The sequence below is a fragment of the Halichoeres trimaculatus genome, unplaced genomic scaffold, assembly GCF_033239565.1.
Source record: "Halichoeres trimaculatus isolate MK-OKI-2021-1 unplaced genomic scaffold, fHalTri1.1 fHalTri1_scaffold_11, whole genome shotgun sequence".
Taxonomy (NCBI): Eukaryota; Metazoa; Chordata; class Actinopteri; order Labriformes; family Labridae; genus Halichoeres; species Halichoeres trimaculatus.
This window is the reverse complement of record NW_027437189.1, coordinates 6,696,713-6,714,512: the sequence shown is the minus strand read 5'-3', so window position 1 is coordinate 6,714,512 and position 17,800 is coordinate 6,696,713. Positions and strand designations below refer to the sequence as shown.

At 42.4% G+C, this 17,800-nt stretch overlaps 1 protein-coding gene across 1 annotated transcript in view; it reads right to left on the bottom strand.

The window, feature by feature from the left end:
- The window catches only part of LOC141799949 (plexin-A2-like), a 308,159-nt gene that overhangs the window by 23,598 nt on the left and 266,761 nt on the right, over positions 1 to 17,800 (bottom strand). Inside the window, exons 23-26 of the mRNA XM_074682379.1 lie at positions 16,998 to 17,064; positions 15,367 to 15,513; positions 14,486 to 14,645; positions 7,474 to 7,577 (exon numbers count right to left, since the gene is read on the bottom strand). Of these exons, the coding sequence (XP_074538480.1) occupies positions 7,474 to 7,577; positions 14,486 to 14,645; positions 15,367 to 15,513; positions 16,998 to 17,064 (478 nt within the window). The remainder of the gene's footprint in view (positions 1 to 7,473; positions 7,578 to 14,485; positions 14,646 to 15,366; positions 15,514 to 16,997; positions 17,065 to 17,800) is intronic.

Genomic DNA, 17,800 nt, shown 5'->3' with positions numbered 1-17,800 from the left:
AGCTAGTTGGCTGGCATTTACAGCCGGCCCTGAGGAGGGATTTCTGCTTCAGACCAAGCAAAGAAAAACTGACGAGCCTCCAGTGGAGAAATAAACAAAAGGCAAATGCCAGGCTCCAAAAGGAATACCTCAAAGAATCTTCAGAAAAGCAGAAAATTCCTCTTTTCATTTGCTTTAGCAGAGACGGACTCCTCCACTCTTTGTTGGGGAATAAGCCGGTGGACGCTGGGATTGCCTCGTCCGTGGTTCTTTCTTGCTCTTGAGCGCCAAACGCCTCATCCTCACCCCTTCCTCCCACTCTCTTTCCAAGCTAATCTCGCCTGTGCTATTAGCTGAAGTTGCCATCTGGCCTCTAGTAGCCACACTGGAGAGGCACTTGAAAACAGGAATGAAATCTGGAGGAATCCTCTTATAGATGCAGCTCTGGAGTACCGAACTCTCAGACAAAAATGAAAAATGGTCTTCCTAACCCCCCTAACCCCCAAGATGGGAATCTCTTATCCTTTCTCTATTTCCTCACCTCCTTCTCATTTGTCTCCGCTTTCCTAAACCTAATTTCTACGGCCCTATCCATCCTATATCCTCCTCTTGGCTGACGATGCACCGGGAAACTCTAATACACCATCAGCGAGGACTTCCATGAAGTTTCCCTCTTCCTGTGATACATTTTCTCTGAGGAGCATGAAATAGCTTCTCTGTCCCCCCTTTTCCCTTTACCCCTCCCTCCATCTCTCCCCCTTTTTCTCTGCTTTTTATGGCTGACAGAGAGGCTACAGCAGAGATGGGTCCTTGTGATAGAGTAAATGATTGAAGGCGTGCAGATTCGCCCTTCAGGGATAATCCAGTGTGGGGCTGATAGTGGGCAGGTGTGATAAGGGCTGTGGGCCCCTGCCGGTGATAAGACCTTCCATTAGACGGTGCAGAGCCAACCAGACAGCAGAGTGTGGTCAGCCTCTATCTTTTTCTCCCCGCAGCCCCGGCTCTGGCCTGTTTCTCCTCGGTGTCTCATCTCTCTGGGACTGGTGCCCTAAGATCATGATGTTTATCGGACCTGTCGACTCTGCCCAGTGGCTCGGAAACACACAGGCTGTGCATATGGGCAATGTTTGACGGCCCATCATTGGCAAATATAACTCTTTCTTTGGTGTCACCAGATGGGAATCTTTTGGAGAATCTACTGAAGATTCAAACACCGATCGTCTGATTGAATCTAGGTTGGGTTTTATTCATTTTCAGAAGCAATCTGGCATCATCTACCAAAATGTAGCTTCTGGGAGTGTTGGCTGGTATGTTTGGCCTTCTGTTGTATCTGACAGATATCAGGAACACGATAAACAACATCCAGACCACAAATTCAATTAGCATAATACAGGAAAGCAAGGAGCTGCTATTAAGGAGCTGTATCTACAACTTACTGTTTCTTCTGCATCTATGCTTTCATGGAGACAAATTAAAGCTAAATCCTTCTCAGACGATGAACAATGGTTATCAGAAGGATATTCCAGCTAGGGATGGGTATTTCAAGCACCTGCACTATTCTAATAGTCACTGGGAACTACTCAGTTAATTAAATAGTCTCTGGGAACTATTCGACAAATAATGGAACAAAAGGGAACTATTCCCTCATAAAGGAATAGTAGCTGGGTAATATTTGATGATAAATCTAATAGTCACTGAAAACTATTCAGTGATTAATCCAACAGTCACTGTCAGTGGCCACTGGCACTTTTTTAGCTTTTTTTCAGTGGTTAAGTGATGGCCCAGAACTTAAATAAAAACTGGTTGTGTCATCACACGCCATTTCTATTGTTTGAAGTCAGGAATGTATTGTCCTGTGTGTGCGTGGGAAATCAGAGGAAGAAACAGTGTATGTAGCATTAAATCTTATGTTCTTGGTTGTTTTTTTGCTTGTTTAATTGGATTTGTATTAATTGTTTTTTTTGTTTGTTTGTTTTTGTTTATCAACAAGCAGTATTAACAAAGAAAAAGAGTCCTGTCTTAGCTGAGTTTGCACCTTTGGCAAAGCAAACTGAGGTCAAAGTAAAAGTTTTGCACATTTATACCTCTGTTTGACACTGTTTGATATTTTAAACTTTAAATTAATAAATGAAATTGTTTTTACATTTATTGTTGATATTTAAAATGTTTGTATGTTTTAGTTTAATGGTGAATGAAAATAAAAGATTGAGCACCAGACTCCTGCTGTGTTATTTGATGCCAAGGGCAGCTACAGTCACAGGGAACTACTACACAAATAATCACAAATGCGTTTTGAACTATTAGATGATTTATCAACTAGTCACCGGGAACTTTTTAAAGATTAATCAAATAGAAACTTCCCTATTGCTGGGTGCTGCAGTCTTTGCACACTTGATCTTTCAAAGTTTGCACTTAAGCTTACACCTGGCCTTTATCTTGTTAAAGAGGTTCTTCACAGCAATGTTGACAAAATTCAGTCATTGCGATTTTCTCTGATTTCAAATCTCGTAGAACCACAACAATTTACTGGTCCCTTAGGTAAGGCTTTCTTTTCTTCTTTTGTTTTAATTAGTAGTTTGCAACCAGCTTTCAGGGGGGGGTAAAATGTGTCTTTTACCGCCAATGGGTTTCAATTAAGGGTGCACTGATCGCAAGGATCACCGATCCTTAAAAAGCTTGACCGATTTGGGCCGATACCGATTTTTACTTTTTTTAACTGACAGCATGTACCTTTAATGTTCCAATCTTATTTTATTGAAAATCATTGATTAGTACCTGTGAAACAATAAATTTATTTATTTTTTAACTTAAACAACAACCAAAAAAGTGAGTTTTAGGTCTCAGAGCAAAAAGCAACAACAGCTGGCTGTCAGACCTTCCTGGAGGTATATAAGATCAGTTTCATATGTAAGGATGGGCCGATTACCCATCACCCAAAATTAAGGAAATTGGCATGATCGATTGGCCTGTTGATCGATCAGTGCATGTCTAGTTGCGACACTACACATAGAAACCACCATTAGGAACTAATGTGCTTCCAAAGCCAGACTCTTGTCTCTACAGTCCACTGATTCTGGATTTCATTTCCAATATCTGTACGAAAAGGTTTATAAAAGGGGTCATTTTTGTTGTATAATGGCTGATGGGGTCCAGGATTTCATTTCAGCATTCATTGGTCCACATCCTTGGATGCATTTTATCTTTGTGTGACTAAAACCCTCTTGATTATGATGGTCAACACTATTTGAACAACACTTAGACCCCCTGCTCCATTTCTTTCCCCACTCCCTGTCCTCTGAGGCAAGCATCTATGTTTACAAAACAGAACCAGAAAACCTAGACAGACATAAAACTAGATCAACAAACACATAGCACTGTAGAAGTATGCCTCATGTATGGAGCAGTTGAAAAATAGCCCAAAATGCCCAGAGCATAACTGCGAGGAGAGTAACAGGATCTATCTGGCAGGCTCTTCTGGTGTGGTCATCAGAGTCTGGTTCCCCAGTTTCACTGTTTCCCTCACTGCAGACGAGAGGACGGACAGAGGTCACCGGGCAGCAGGGGATGGAAGTTTCTTCCCTGACTTTGCTTTTCATTTTGATGCAGTCTCAGCTGAAGTAAAAGAGGGAGCCGTCTTCTCTTAGCTGTCTGCTCTCAGGGTGAATTATTCCAGGTACCCTGTCCACTGTGTCCTCACAAATCAACACACCAAACAAATATTAATACGCCAGAAAAAAACGCAGTCCACCTGTCGTGAATCAACACTTTGTCAAACATCATCAAGGCAATTACCTGCTCAGGGCCCCGGTGAATACACCGCAGCTCTGTTTGCAATTTGAATCCTCATAAATAACTAAGCAGCCTGACAACTTCAGTTCAGGATAATGTCCTGCTAACGAGAAAGCTGACCTCTCCAAAAAGTGACTCCAGTCCGAAGGAAGTGGGACTCTTTGAGAATCCTGTTTACTGCCTTGGTGCTATCGCGCAGGTGCAAGGTTATATCACGCCATGTCTCAAGGAGAAAGAAGCTGTGATGAAAGGCTTTCCTTCTACAGGGTGCAAGATTAAACAACAAAAAGATCCAAATCAGCAGTCAGCCAAAAACTCCCCAATCTCATTAATCTTATATCTCTACTCCTCTGTTTGGATCTTCTGTGTTTGTGTGTGTGCACAGGTATTGTTCGCGTATTTGGATGTGCTTCTTTCTTCTTTCATCCTTATCTAAAATACAGAAATAGAAAGAGCACAAGATGGGAAGGAGGAGGTTCAATCCCCTGACTACAAAGGTGTTGAATAAAGATTACATTTAAATGTGTGCATTTATGTTTTTAATTTTGGTGTAGTAGGAAGCTGTGAAGGTGTGTATTTCCATATCCAGGTTATGTACACCATTATTTCCCATGTGGCAAGGTAAATAGCCAGTAGGATTTCTTGGGATGCTGGGAGCACCTATGAATTTTAATGCCTCTGTCTGGTCCCGTGTCTCTGCTGTGGGAGAATTAGCAAAGACTCTGGGTGATGCTCAGTCTCACTCTGAATATTTCAGCCCCCATCCAATTTTTCCTCTTCCCAGTTTTTTTTCTTCAAGCTTCTCCCCAACTCTGGGGCCTAATGAGCTGTGCTCCCTCGCTGTGATAGGCAGCCAGATGTGCTGTAGCAGCTGCCAATTCAATGGCAGGGTGTGTGACGCAAACACACAGTGACAGGGGCCATTGCCAGCTCATCAAAACAGTAACGATGCACGAGAGTGTAAGTTGTTCCAAACTGCCCTTATCTTCCGTTCTCCTTCTTTTTCCTCGATGCTCTTCAGCCCGCCGGCGTCTCCTCTGAAGTCGCACTGTGTCGGGCCTTACGTTCTGCACAGGGACCCTCAGATCCGTGATCAATAGCGTTCCTCAGATCTGCTATTGAGCGAGAGAGGAAGTAAAGCGGCCACATGCCTGTGACTGTGTGCCCCTCAGCGTCTCCCTTGGCTAACGATGGCAGACAGGCTGCGACGCGAAGGATTGTGAAAAACAACAGAGGGGGCCATTATGTTGTGGAAGCAAACAGAGTGCACCTCTTTATCAGGGATTAAAGCACTGCAGAGACAAGAGATGAAGAGGTACTCTGGACCATGAGAGGAAGGAAGGGAGACAAGAGGATTGAAGGGAAAAGGATGCACCGTGCCTTTCAGTAAGAGAGACTAGGGAATAAATGGGAAATGGGTGAGAAAAATGTAAACAAGTCAGGAATAAAAAGAGAAACTCAAGTTATTTTTTGGCTCTTTGATTCCTTTGTTTAGAGAGGACAGCACAGTGAGTATAGCTGGAAACAGGGCGAGAGTGGGGAGTGACGTGCAGGGACTGTAGGTTGGATTCAAACACAGCTTCATGGCGCCACTCATAAAAAACTTTGACAAAAGCTATTTTTCAACTGCAGGAACTCTCCTCAGAGCAAACACAACTGACCAGGAAACTTTACAGGTGTGCATTTGAAGCGATACGGTACCGATGCCTGGTACCTGGTAACCGGTACCTGTACTCACAGTACCAATTTTCGGTTCTTTTTTTGTGTTAATGTGGTAAATAATGTAATTTTTTAAATAATTAAGTTTTTTTTTTCAATTTAACATATTTATTCTTCAATATATAACCTTGCAATGCTGAGTTCATGTCTAGCTTGGAAAATCACCTACTCTTCCTCTCCCTCACCGGCACAAGGATGTATTTAGGTACCTAAACATGGTACCTTTTGATTTTACGTGAATCGGTACTCGGTACTTTTGACAGAATTCAGTCGGTACCCATAAAAGTACCTAATTCGGTACCCATCCCTGGGTGAGCACTTGGCCAAAGGAGGTCTGAAGGCATTCTAATTCCTCAAACTAAGACTTGGAGGAACTTTTGATCAAAACAAAACTTTAATTTATCCTCCACAAGTGCTTTGCACATTTGGCAATAATTTTCCGATGTGCAGGAACTTTGGGGTTGGCATTGCGGTGCTGAATGTTCTTTATTGGGGAAATATGGGGCAGATGTTTCACAACTAAGTGGAATAATTTGGCTTACCTTATAGTTTCTTTGGCCTTACCCTAATCACAGGTACCCAACAGAAAAAGCCTTGGGGAACTATGGTAAAGGAACATTCTAAGCTTTATTTGTTTAAAGACTATCAAATATTTTTAATCCCCTGTTCCTATAATTTTACGAAGTATCATACCCTATCTTAAAAAAAACAGGAAATGAAATAAAGATCCCAGCACTTAACTTAGAACCTGGTACCCATGATGAAAAACGCTTAGTACTTAACAGAGATAACAGCTCCTGAAGAATGTTAACATACTGGAGGCTTAACTTTAAAATAAAGTTTGTAAATAGTCCCAGGTACTTTTGATAGTGACATGGTTTAAGTGGACGTTATGAGTTGAGGAAATAAAGGAGCAAAGACAAAGGAGGAAAGAAGCAGCGTGATGCCAACTGCTGTGAAGGACACCACGGTGTGTCCCTTCTTCTAATGACTCCTGCAGCTGTTAAATGACTCTTCTTGCTCTGCTGGGGCAGGAGGTCAGACTGAATCCCTCCCTCCTCTGGTGTGAGGGTTTGAACCTCGTCAGACCTCTCCATATTTTATTCTCCTAGATGGAGCTTTTTATCTTGACCACAAGGTCCTGGTCGTCACCACCTGCTGCGGCCGCAGCCCCTGCTTTTGACCAGGTAGACCTGAATCCAGCCAGGTGCGGTCTTTAAGCAGATGGTCTCCATTGGCTGACTAATGAGAGCTGGTTGAAAACACGCTGGGAGAGATTCCCAACCTAGTGAGCTGACTGCCTTCTCCATCTTCTTCTACACCTTAATGACCTTTCTCTTCCTTTTTACAACTTCTCTTTCTTTTTATTTCTCTTTGTTCATTTACAACTTTAACAGGCTTTACTTTTACTGAAAAAAATGTCCTCTTGTTCCCACTTTTTCCCCTCTTGAGTGCTTTGCTTCCTTCTTCTTGTTACGGGGGGCAACAGGTAAGTATTCAAGGGTCCAGAACTGTGGGGTGTGAATCACACTTCTACATTTCAAGAGGCAGAAGCAGGCGAGCACAGCAGGACTAATTGTTGCCGGCTTAAAAGTCACGGGGGCAGAAAAAGAGAAAGAAGCAGAGAGATGTTATCCTCCTGACTGGAGCAGCTTCCTCTCTCCGGGGGGGAGGAGGGAAGGAGAGTGTCGGCCGAGAAGCTGAGGGTTCATCTCTCCTGCCACCTGTACAGTAATTGTCCTCTATTCTGTCACTCGGATTACAGCAGGCAAGGGCATGCAAATGAGCAGCTAAAAATTGGCTGCCTAAAAGTCAAGAGCAGGAAACATCAAAGTTGGGCGAGGTATGGGGTACAATTTCCATAATAAAAGCCACGACAGAAAGTGAACCGAAATGAACCTTTTCTTGATAAAAAGTAAAGTTTGAGAGCTAATTAAGGAAAACACGCAGCTGAACGTGCGTATGTGTGTGTGTGTGTGTGTTTACCTGGTAGTGCATGAGAGTGTTGAGTCTCTTCCAGTCGTTTTCTATCTTGGTGGTTATGTCTTCATCCTGTAACACCACACGAGCCATGCGTCCTTGGCGCCACTCTGAAAACACAAAGACGCCGGGTTATACACGGCTGCCTATACAAACCAAACATCAGGGTTAGCCGCAGAGAAAGTCATTTGTCTTGGTTTGAGCGGCGGTTTGAGTTTGGTGTCAGGTTTAATGGACACATATGAAAACCTTCATGTGGTAAAGATTCACATCTGCTCTGGATTAAAATGCGGGTATGGTGGAAAACTGCAGTGTGCGCTTAAGCTTATGATACATACTGGGACTGGTTTAGTTTATATAATTCAACAAGAGGCTTAACTCGTTTTAGCAGGAGCTTTCTGAGCCTCCTTCTACATCTGCTGCATTATAAAACAATAAATCATAACATGTTTTAGACAGCTTTACAGTAGGTATGCACGTTATCGATATTGGATACCAACCAACTTCTATGTTCCCTGTGATCATAGGTTATATTTACTATCAATTGTGAAATGGCCAAATTTGCCCTGTTTGTGGGAAATGTTATGATTTTCTCAGGGAGAGTATCATCTGCCTTTCAAGTAGGATTTCTCTTTTGGATTTTTTTTTTGTTTGCAAGCACTTGTCATGAATAAATCTACACATTCAAGTATATATTTTCTGAATTTGCACAAGAAATGAATACTTCATAACAAATGTGGTAAGGGTTTGCATCAGGATACAATATGCTGCTTCCAATACAGAAGAGAGTTAATGATCTCTGCAATTATGTGAGCAGAAAAAATATCTGTATTGATTAAATGAGTTGTTAAAAATTGGCATAACGGATATTGGCAAATAATCCAATATCGTGCATCCCTATTTCAAAGTAAAACACTGGAGCTACAAATGATATCTAAGTCAAATTCTTCTTCTCTGCTTCTTAAACTGTGGAAAGGTAATGCAAAGTCCAGGTTTGAAGACAGAACCTGGGTTGCTGTTCTGTAAATATCAGAGGAACCTTTGTGGCTGTTAATACGACAACGTTTTTAGGGTGAAACGCAAAAGTTTTGTTGCATTTCAGCCTTGCGTTTATCCTGAAACGATGTTTCAACCCGACCTAAAATGCAAACTTTTGAAAATGGCCTCCAGAGTGGCGGTTTTTGTGAACCAACATCAGCGCCGTGTTAACAGTAAGACAGCATTTTCAGTGGAGACGCTGACGTCACACTCGGCTTCGTGCAAGCACATACAACAGGACAACATTACTGTTGTTACGTGCTTGTGCTGCTTAATCTGCTGACTGTCTTTCAACAAAATGTGCATCTGTTGCTCCACTTTTGAACTTAGCATTCACCAATACACCAGATGATTGGTTCAACTCTACTTCAGTGGAGACCCCCCAAAAGTGTGACAAGACAAGGCTATGGGCCTGGCATGCTTACTACAGCATTTTCAGTCCCTCTGCGTTTCCGTCACTGCGTTTTAGCCCTTTCAGAGAAAATGTCGTGTAAACAGGGCCTTTTTCTTCAGGCCTCAGATGTTTTGGAGGATATACAGGTGGTTGATATTAATCCTTGCAAACTGCTGGCTAACGGACATTTGATGTGAAACCAAAGCCGAGGCTTTGTGAACTTCTCACAAATCCTATTGAATGTCTTCTTTTCAAGTTTAGAGACAAAGGTCAAAGCGGAAATGAGACTCCAGATTTCGTGATGACACTTGGTTGAATCTGTCTAACATGAATCTGGTTCTGCTTGAGGTTTCTGCCTATTAAGGGAAGTTTGTCCTTGCTATTGTTACTTGTTTAATGCTAGAAAGTCTCTACTCATGGTGGGTATAGATGAGATCTGCCTCCTTATCCTGTCTTGATGTTGGGTCTTTGTTAATATTAATATGTCATTCATAGGTTTAGAAATTTGAACGTATTAAGAAAGCATCTTTAGATAATGTTTGTTTGTGATTTGGGGCTATATACCTCACAATGGATCCTTTAAACCCATAGTCTGGAAAAAAATGACCCAACCCTGAAAATGTATTTCTTTAAAAGTCTTGACACAACTCCTCTGAGATTTTGTTTGATTAGATGAACACATCTAACTTGACTTAAGTTCACACTTAAAATAATAATGATGTCATGGTGTCAGTTTGGCTTCATATCGAAGGCTGTACCCCATGTATACAGGCTAGAGGTTTCTGTGCTACAGGTCTAAGGTTTGACATTCAGACCTGGCGCTCTGCTGCATGCCCTCTAACACTCTTTTCTTTAATAAAAAGGTTAGAAAGCCCTGAAATCTAATTGTAATATGAAAATAAAGAAAACAGTAGTATGTCATTGAGAATTAAACTTCCTTGATGTGTCAGATCATTTAATGGAAAAAAGCAAACTGCAAAATGAAATTTGGTCTTCATCAGCTCATTTTCAGGGACATTTTTGATCAGTGGCCTCTCGACCTCATCCAACATCAACAGACGAGCTTCCTTTCTTTGCACTCATCCTTCAACTCTTTTCACATCTTAGCTTCTCCTCCACTGTCACTGTAACAGCTCCAGGCAGAGAGACATTTCCTGAGGATAAACTACTCAGCTTTTAATAAGATTTCTAGTGAAAAATAATGGATTAGCATGGTTTAAATTGTAGAGTTTAAAATTCAATCTACTACTGTAATTTAGTTTATGATGAACAACTGCAGCCTTGAACACAGAGTGTGTAATTTATCTTATTTGGAAGACAAGAGTGTTTTTCATACTTTAAATTTAGGAAACTGATCTCAGCGTTCAACTTTTCCAGCATGAAGAAATTAGCAGCTGTTAAAGAATCTGCTCCACATCTGAAAACACTCGATATACATCTGCTTTGAGTCAACGTGTGGGTAAGCTGAGCACTTTGAGCCTGTTTTACCTCAACAAGGTGGTCACAAACTATGCAAACACAACCACAACTTTCCTCTGGCTGTGAAGCGCCTCTTTTCAACCCTCCATGAAACATCCACCTGTATGACTCCCAGAGAGGGCTCTCGTCACACAAATGAGGAGATATCAGCGACCGCTGCTCTTGTACGGCTCTTTGCACGTGTGTGCTCCTCTCTCAGACTTCGATTGACACGGATCTTAATTAAACATTACACACGAACATTTTCAAGATGTATATGCAGGCAGGCTGCACGCTTTAATTGGTACTTGTGTCGCGGAAATGGCGTGCCATTAGCATACGCAGCAGTCGGCCCGTCAGGGTCAGAGAGACGAGTGGAGTGGAGCAGACAAGGAGAGATGAGAAAATCTTTTTTAAAAGGAAGAAAATAAGAAGAGGGGGAACAGGTGGAGGGTATGCGCGGTGTGGGTGGAGGAGAGGAGCTGACGGCTCGTTGTAAGGAAATGAAATGATAATAAGGGTGTTGACGGGGAAGTGGACAGCCATTGAGGCTCTCATGCTGGGAGTGATCATTGATTTTCTCCTCTGTTGACTGGGTTTTATTACTGTGAGCCTCTGCCAGGTGACCACATGATATCGCTGCCTGGCAACTGCCTAACAGAACCCGAAAAAAGACAACAACACACATTCAGACATGTGTGGACTCAATTATTTTCAGGCATCAGATAGAGGGTGAGATATTGGGGATGCTACCAACTATAATTTTCATCTTTTATTCAACATCTGATTCTTTTCACACTTATTCAGAGAATCTTTTGCTCTTTTATAGACCATCACAGCTTCCTAAAGCAAAAATTGACATCTCTGAATTGCCTCTTTTGTCATACTAATAACTCAAAGTTTCCTCGTATGCTGCTGAAAATGACTAATAGATGCAGCAAATTTATGGAGAAGGATATTTGGAAAAACAGTGAGCTAGATTATTAAAGGACACTGGCAGACGACAGCTGGGGGTTAAGCTAAAACAGTTATCAGTACAAAGAGGGCTGTGATACTAGGGATGAGCACTTTTCACATTTAAAACGAAGAGCAGGTGATTTTCCATGCTGGACATGAACACAGCATTGCAAGTTTATATATGAAGAATAAATATGTTGACAAAAAAAATATTAATAAACAAATTGATATATATTTTTTTTACCACATAAACACAAAAAAGTACCAAAAATTAGTACGGTTGAGTACCAACAGGGATTGCAAGGTACCAGGCATCAGTACTGTATCGTTTCAAATGTGAAAGGTACCGATCCTTGCCAAGCAATCTGTTTTGATACTCAACGGTACCGATTTTCTGTACTTTCATGTGTGTAGTGTGATAATAAACATCAATTTGATTAATAATAAAAATATACATTTTTTCGATTTAACATATTTATTCTTTAATATGTAAACTTTGTAACCCAATGTTGTGTTCATGTCCAGCATGGAAAACTGCCTACTCTTCCACCCTCTCACAGTCACAAGGATGGGTTTAGGTTAGGGATGTCCCGATCCGGTCATGTGATCGGAATCGGGGCTGATCGGGGCATTTTTTAATGATCGGAGCTCGGGGGAGAGGAAATCGGAGAAAGCCTGGGGCCTTAGTTCTTGTTTTTATTTAAAATATGTGTAATAGAACGTCATCATTCATTTCAGAATAGAACTTAATTTGTCATTATAACAAGTACAACAAAACTGCAAACAAGAAATTACAACCTTATTGTCACACACATACAAGGTAATCTTGTGGTGCACCACTGAGAAGATTTGTTTTTATTTTGTTGATCCAGTGCTGCATTAAGTGGAGGAAAAAAGCTATATCCATGTTGGCTAGAATGATACCTTCACTTAAATCACATTAAAAAAACACTCAAAGGACAACTTGTAGGAGTTTTTTTCTTTTCTTTTTTTTAATGCGTTGCCGAAAGATCGGATCGGGAAGCATCGGGAAGATACTCAAAATAAAGTAATCGGAATCGGATCAGGAGCAAAAAAAACATGATTGGGACATCCCTAGTTTAGGTACTTATACATGGTAGCACACAAAAAAGGTAAACATCTGTCCTTAAGAAATACAGGCAACATGGCACTATTTTTAACCTGTTCCTCTTACTTCCTTCAAACTGTATTAAAGAGGGGTATAATGCCTTTCTTTTTAGGCTTTATACTGTTCCTCTGCTTCCCCTGTAGTAGCTTTATATGATTTTTCTCACACTGGTGTTTTAGAAACCCCTTATTTCAGCCTCTGTCTGAAATGCTTCTTTTTAGCTGCTGTCTCTTTTAGGGTTGCACCGATCCAGCTTTTCTGGTCCTGATACTGATACGTGGGCTTTGGGTATCGACCAGTACCGATCCTGATTCGATACCAGTGTCAAATAATATCCTGCATGCTCTACTGTGGGTATTATTTTGAGTAAAAGACAAAAATGGGTACATATGGAATTACTGAAGTTAATATTAATTTAAACTATATGTGTTAAAATGTTTAAAAGCAATTTGGTTAAAAAATGCTTCAGAATTAACAGAAATGACTATTTGATTATAAAATTTCATACCTTGTAGACTAAATCATAGTTTAGCCTTCGTGTCAAGTTTGGACCGATCCTTTCCCACCAATACCCGGTCCAGCTTTAAGGGATCGTGGCAGGATTACCTAATACCAGGATTGGATGGGTGCATCCCTTGCTCTACAAACCCCCTTCCCTCTCCCATCAGAAGGGGGCAGAGATATGGGCAGGCCTTGGCGTTCGAGGCCCAATCCTCCAATATTTCATGAACAAGTTAGGAGATCCTTATCTGATGACCTCATCAAGTCTTATGAAGATCTTGTGCTAGTTTAAGAATGGACCCTTTTTGAGCAGGTTAAAGACAGATTCAGGGATTTCTACAACATATGAATATGTGGAGGTTTAGAAATTTGCGCAAGTTTAGCTCAAACATCAAGCACTGTTACTTCAAATCCAAAGTTGAAACACCAGAGAGGACAATACCCCCTCTTTAAGTTGTCAACTTTCAACTGCCATAAACCTTTTCTTGCTCCATTTCTTGGGCTGTTAATTCCAGCTTGTTTGGTAGAAACACAAGATATATTCCGTCTGCGGGGAGAGCGGCTTGATTGGCAAGTACAAGCTCCAATGATTTCACTGGGGTGGGTCACATGACACCATCAGGCGAACTTATCACCGTCCTGCAGCTGCTGCAGACGCCAGAGTTTTTCCACTCTATCATAAGAGAGTTGTTGGCAGTAATTGCACTGGGTGTGTAAAACGTTTGATAACAATTATAACCAAAAAATCCTTCCAAGATCGATAACCTACTCCAGCTTTAAGAATCAAATATTTGACATTTTGTGGGAAGAAAACGGGTAACATTAATTGACCATCCAAATGAATCTGGATTAATTGTTTTTTTTTTAATGATTTCAAGTTCAGCCATTAATTGCTGAAGCTCTAAGTCAGAAATGAACAGAAGAGACTCTGCTGATGGACACAGTCAAATATCAGAGATAGGATCGAGGAGCTGAATTGCAGCAGACAGAAAGTGGGGGGAGGATTTTGGGTGGGGGTCTTTTGTTCTCCCCGCCTGTTTAGAGCTGGGCAAATGAGAGAAATGAGGGGAAAATTACAGGCAAGGTGCAGGGACAAGCAAGAATGAAAGTGGCAGACTGCGTGGGACTGGAGCCCGGCGTGAGACTGGTGAGTCCGTCTGTCAGCTCTCACCTGGGTCAGCCAGACAGCTACGTCACACACACACATGCAAGGACATGAGCACTCCTCTGTCTCATCTACTGCGTCTTACTGGCAGTTTTGGGCAGCTAAGGCAGCCAGACGGAGGGATGCAGCACACACACACACACACTCACACACACTCACTGTCAGTCAGTTTGATAGAAGGCCTGGCAGCAGCACTCTGAGGCTGGCTGTGCTGCTGGAACACAGCTTTTATCACACTAATGCTCTGATAATCTGTACACATGGCTAGCTTTTCTCTCACTGATACATTAATCTGTGGGTGTGAAGGAGTTTACACCTGCTTACTGCATCTGCGACTGTCTGTGTGTGTGAGTTAACGCGTGTGTCTGAGCCCTACCGAGGTCCATGTCCACAGCACGCGGCCTCTGAGAGTAGGGCATGTTCTTGTAGATCGCGTCCAGGATCTTCTCCTTCACTTGCGTGATGGTGTCGCAGTTCAGCACCTTCACTGGAATCTCCGGACTGTTTTCGTTGTCGGGGTTCACGCAGTTCAGGATCTGGATTGTGAAGATTTAGGAGAAAAAAAAAAGGGGGAAAACACAGAATGAGATACAGGAGCAGAAGAAGAGGCTGGAGGTGTCCTGTTACCGCCTGGACTCGGGTCCGGCTTGAGGCTTCGCTCTCATTAGAGCTTCCCCGGAGCATGGCGGGAGCTTTGAGAAAACCATTTCCGCTCTCTCTGGCAACCCAAAATCTAATTTCACACCTTCGGCGGGACACCAATTTCCAGCTCTGCCGGAGTATTAGCACGTAATGAGCCAAACTCCCAGTCGGAGCAATCAGAGCATTGTCATGTCGCATGCTGGCTGTGTGAGCGTGTGTGTGTCTGAGTATGTGTGTGTGTGCGTTCTGATCTCTGCAGCCTCCCACCCTGATGTTGGACCAACAGTGGAGCCTGTGGGTTCATTAGTTAATTTATTCCCAAGCAGGAAGGAAGGAAGAAGCCCAGCGCAGACTGTCTTAGCCATGTGGTCTCAGCAAGAGTCTGCTGTGTTTTTGTTTTTATCTTTTTGCTTACTTAAACTCATCACATCTCATTTGTCTTTGTGTTATGAAATAAAAATCTGACCCATCAAATAAAAAACTCTTAGTTGTAGCTTCTCCTGCTCTTCAATCCATTTTTTTTCCCCAAAAGTTGCATCTTCAGAGTAGAGCTCTACCTCAGCTGTACGACATGTGTGTTTCTGTGAGCCTGTGAAGCCGTGTACAGCCTCCTACCAGGGTTTTGTACTCGATCTGCTGGCGGATGAGCTTGTCTTCACTCAGGGAATAGCGAGCCTCTCCAGTGATGGCGTCGATGGGCCCCTTTTCCATCTGCTGCTTGATGGCGCAGTACAGCATGAACAGAGGCTCCCCGGCACACTCCTGTGAACACACACACACACACACACACACGCTCAGTTTCATGCTTGAGAGATCTTCACAGAATTAACACAAAATGAGTGACTCAGAGTCCTGGTTCTGGTCAGATGTGATGTTTTTAAGACTGAAACTGAATCTGGAGACAGGGTTTAAATGTGCCCCTGCTTGGGATGGAACGGTTCACAAAATCCACAGTTTTTGGTTTGGTCAGGTGTACATCGACGTTGTTTTTAACACCTTTATTTTTACTATATACCCCAATAATCCACTATTAACAGATTATTTTTAATCAATTCTGTCATGTATAGTAATGAAAAACCTAAAAGCATAAGTCTGTTTCCCCTTTAAAAAATTATTAAAGCTGAGTCAAACATGGTTAGTTTCAACATGCCAACTCCTCAGAAAGGAAAGTCACTATTGTCTGTCCAAGAAGTCACTAAAAGCCACTAAATGATGCTGCTGTTGAATCCCCACAATAATCCATCTGCATGTAATTGTCATGGACTCTGTAGGAGAGAGAAATAACGTGGGAAAGACAGAAAGCAGGTAAAACACAACATCATTAATATGTTTACAACTACAAATTATGTCTAAATATCAACCCTCCTCCTTTATGTGAGCTGGGGACCGGCAGAAGTGACCATAATGAGACACACACTTGCGTGATTTCATCTGCTGTGAGTGAGGAGTGTCTGTGTTTTGGATAGAGGAGGGGCTCATGATAGCATACCCTGCTCATTGAGGCGATCAAAACATGCTTTGACGTCATACTCCAAACTACAGAAAACTCGCAAGAATTGTCGTCTTAAAACCAACTCAACCAAGAAAAATCCCTTTAACAAAATTTATTCAATCGATGTTTGAATCCAAATAAGTTTAAGTTCTTAAACTGAGTACTTTATCCAATAGACACTAATAGAACAGCGCTGTTTTACATTTTTTTCCAACCAAAACTAATTTGGGCTTGTTAGGGGGTACTTGGTGGAAAAAAATAAATGTCATAGGGGGTGCGTCACTGAAAGAAGTTTGAGAAGCTCTGGCCTAAAGAATTGAATTCGAATTGTGAGGCTCTTGGCAATACCCAGCCCTCGTGATTTCATCTGCTGCAAGTGAGGAGGACTGTCTCTGTGTTTTGGATAGGGGAGGGTCTCACGATAGCACTTGCTGCTCTCTTAACTTCAGAATCCAAACTCCAGAAAAGTCATGAAAGTTGTCGTCTTTAAAAAAACTCTTTATCCTAAGGAATCTTCTCTGCTCGTCATATACACGCCTCCCAACACAACCGCTGTAGCTTTCGCCCTGCGTTGCACATGTGTATGATTGGAGCTACATAGTCGCTTCAAACTGAGCTGTAAAACGAAGAAAAAAGAAAAACACATACTGAACGGAGCACAGGGGCCCCGAACCCAGTGAGGGAAATTGTTAGTTTTTTTTTTTCATAATCCATTCCATCCCTAGTCCCTGCGTGTGTTGCTTGGTGTCCTTACCTTCAGGAATTTGTGGAGCAGGAAAGCGAACCAGTTTGTGAGCATCTTCTCTGCAACCGATTCCGTCCTGAAATTACATTAAAAAACAGGAAAAACAAATTTTAACTCTATCTCTTTGCTTGATACTCCCAAACTCCAGATAACACAGCCGTTTAATAATTCATGAGGTTATGTGCGAGACTTCAGGGAGGTTATCTTGGCATCCTGTGTGGGTGCATCCTGCTCGTGTACTGCCTGAAACGCTGTGGTCACAGTGAGTGAGCAGAACAGAGCAGAGCAGACAGAGGGCATATGTGTGTGTGTGTGTGTGTGTGTGTGTGTGTGTGTGTGTGTGTGTGTGTGTGTGTGTGTGTGTGTGAGCATGGCTCATGTGCGTGCAGATATAAAGTGTGTACGTGTGTGCGTTCATGTGTGGTTGAACACAGCGGGGCATCAGCAGCTGTGACAAGCCTCAGCTGTTGAGAGAGACGAGTGCTGTCACAGCCAGGTAACGCCTGATCACAGCCAAAACCATCTCCTCTCCTCTCATTTCTCCCCCCTCCTCACCTCCTCTGCCTCCCCAGTCAATCACACATGGAGGTGCAGCCTGCTGCTGGGCTTGATTGGGCATGAAAACACACAAGTGTGCAATGACCTCTCGACTATTTCTACCAGAGAGCACACGACAGGGGCCGTGTACACCTCCTTTATGATTCCCTCTCACATCTTTCCTGTGAGCAGCAGACAAACATCGGCCCTCTGCCTCATTAGCTCCATCATGGCCGAGTAGAGAAACAGATATTTAAAAAAAAGAAAGAGATAGC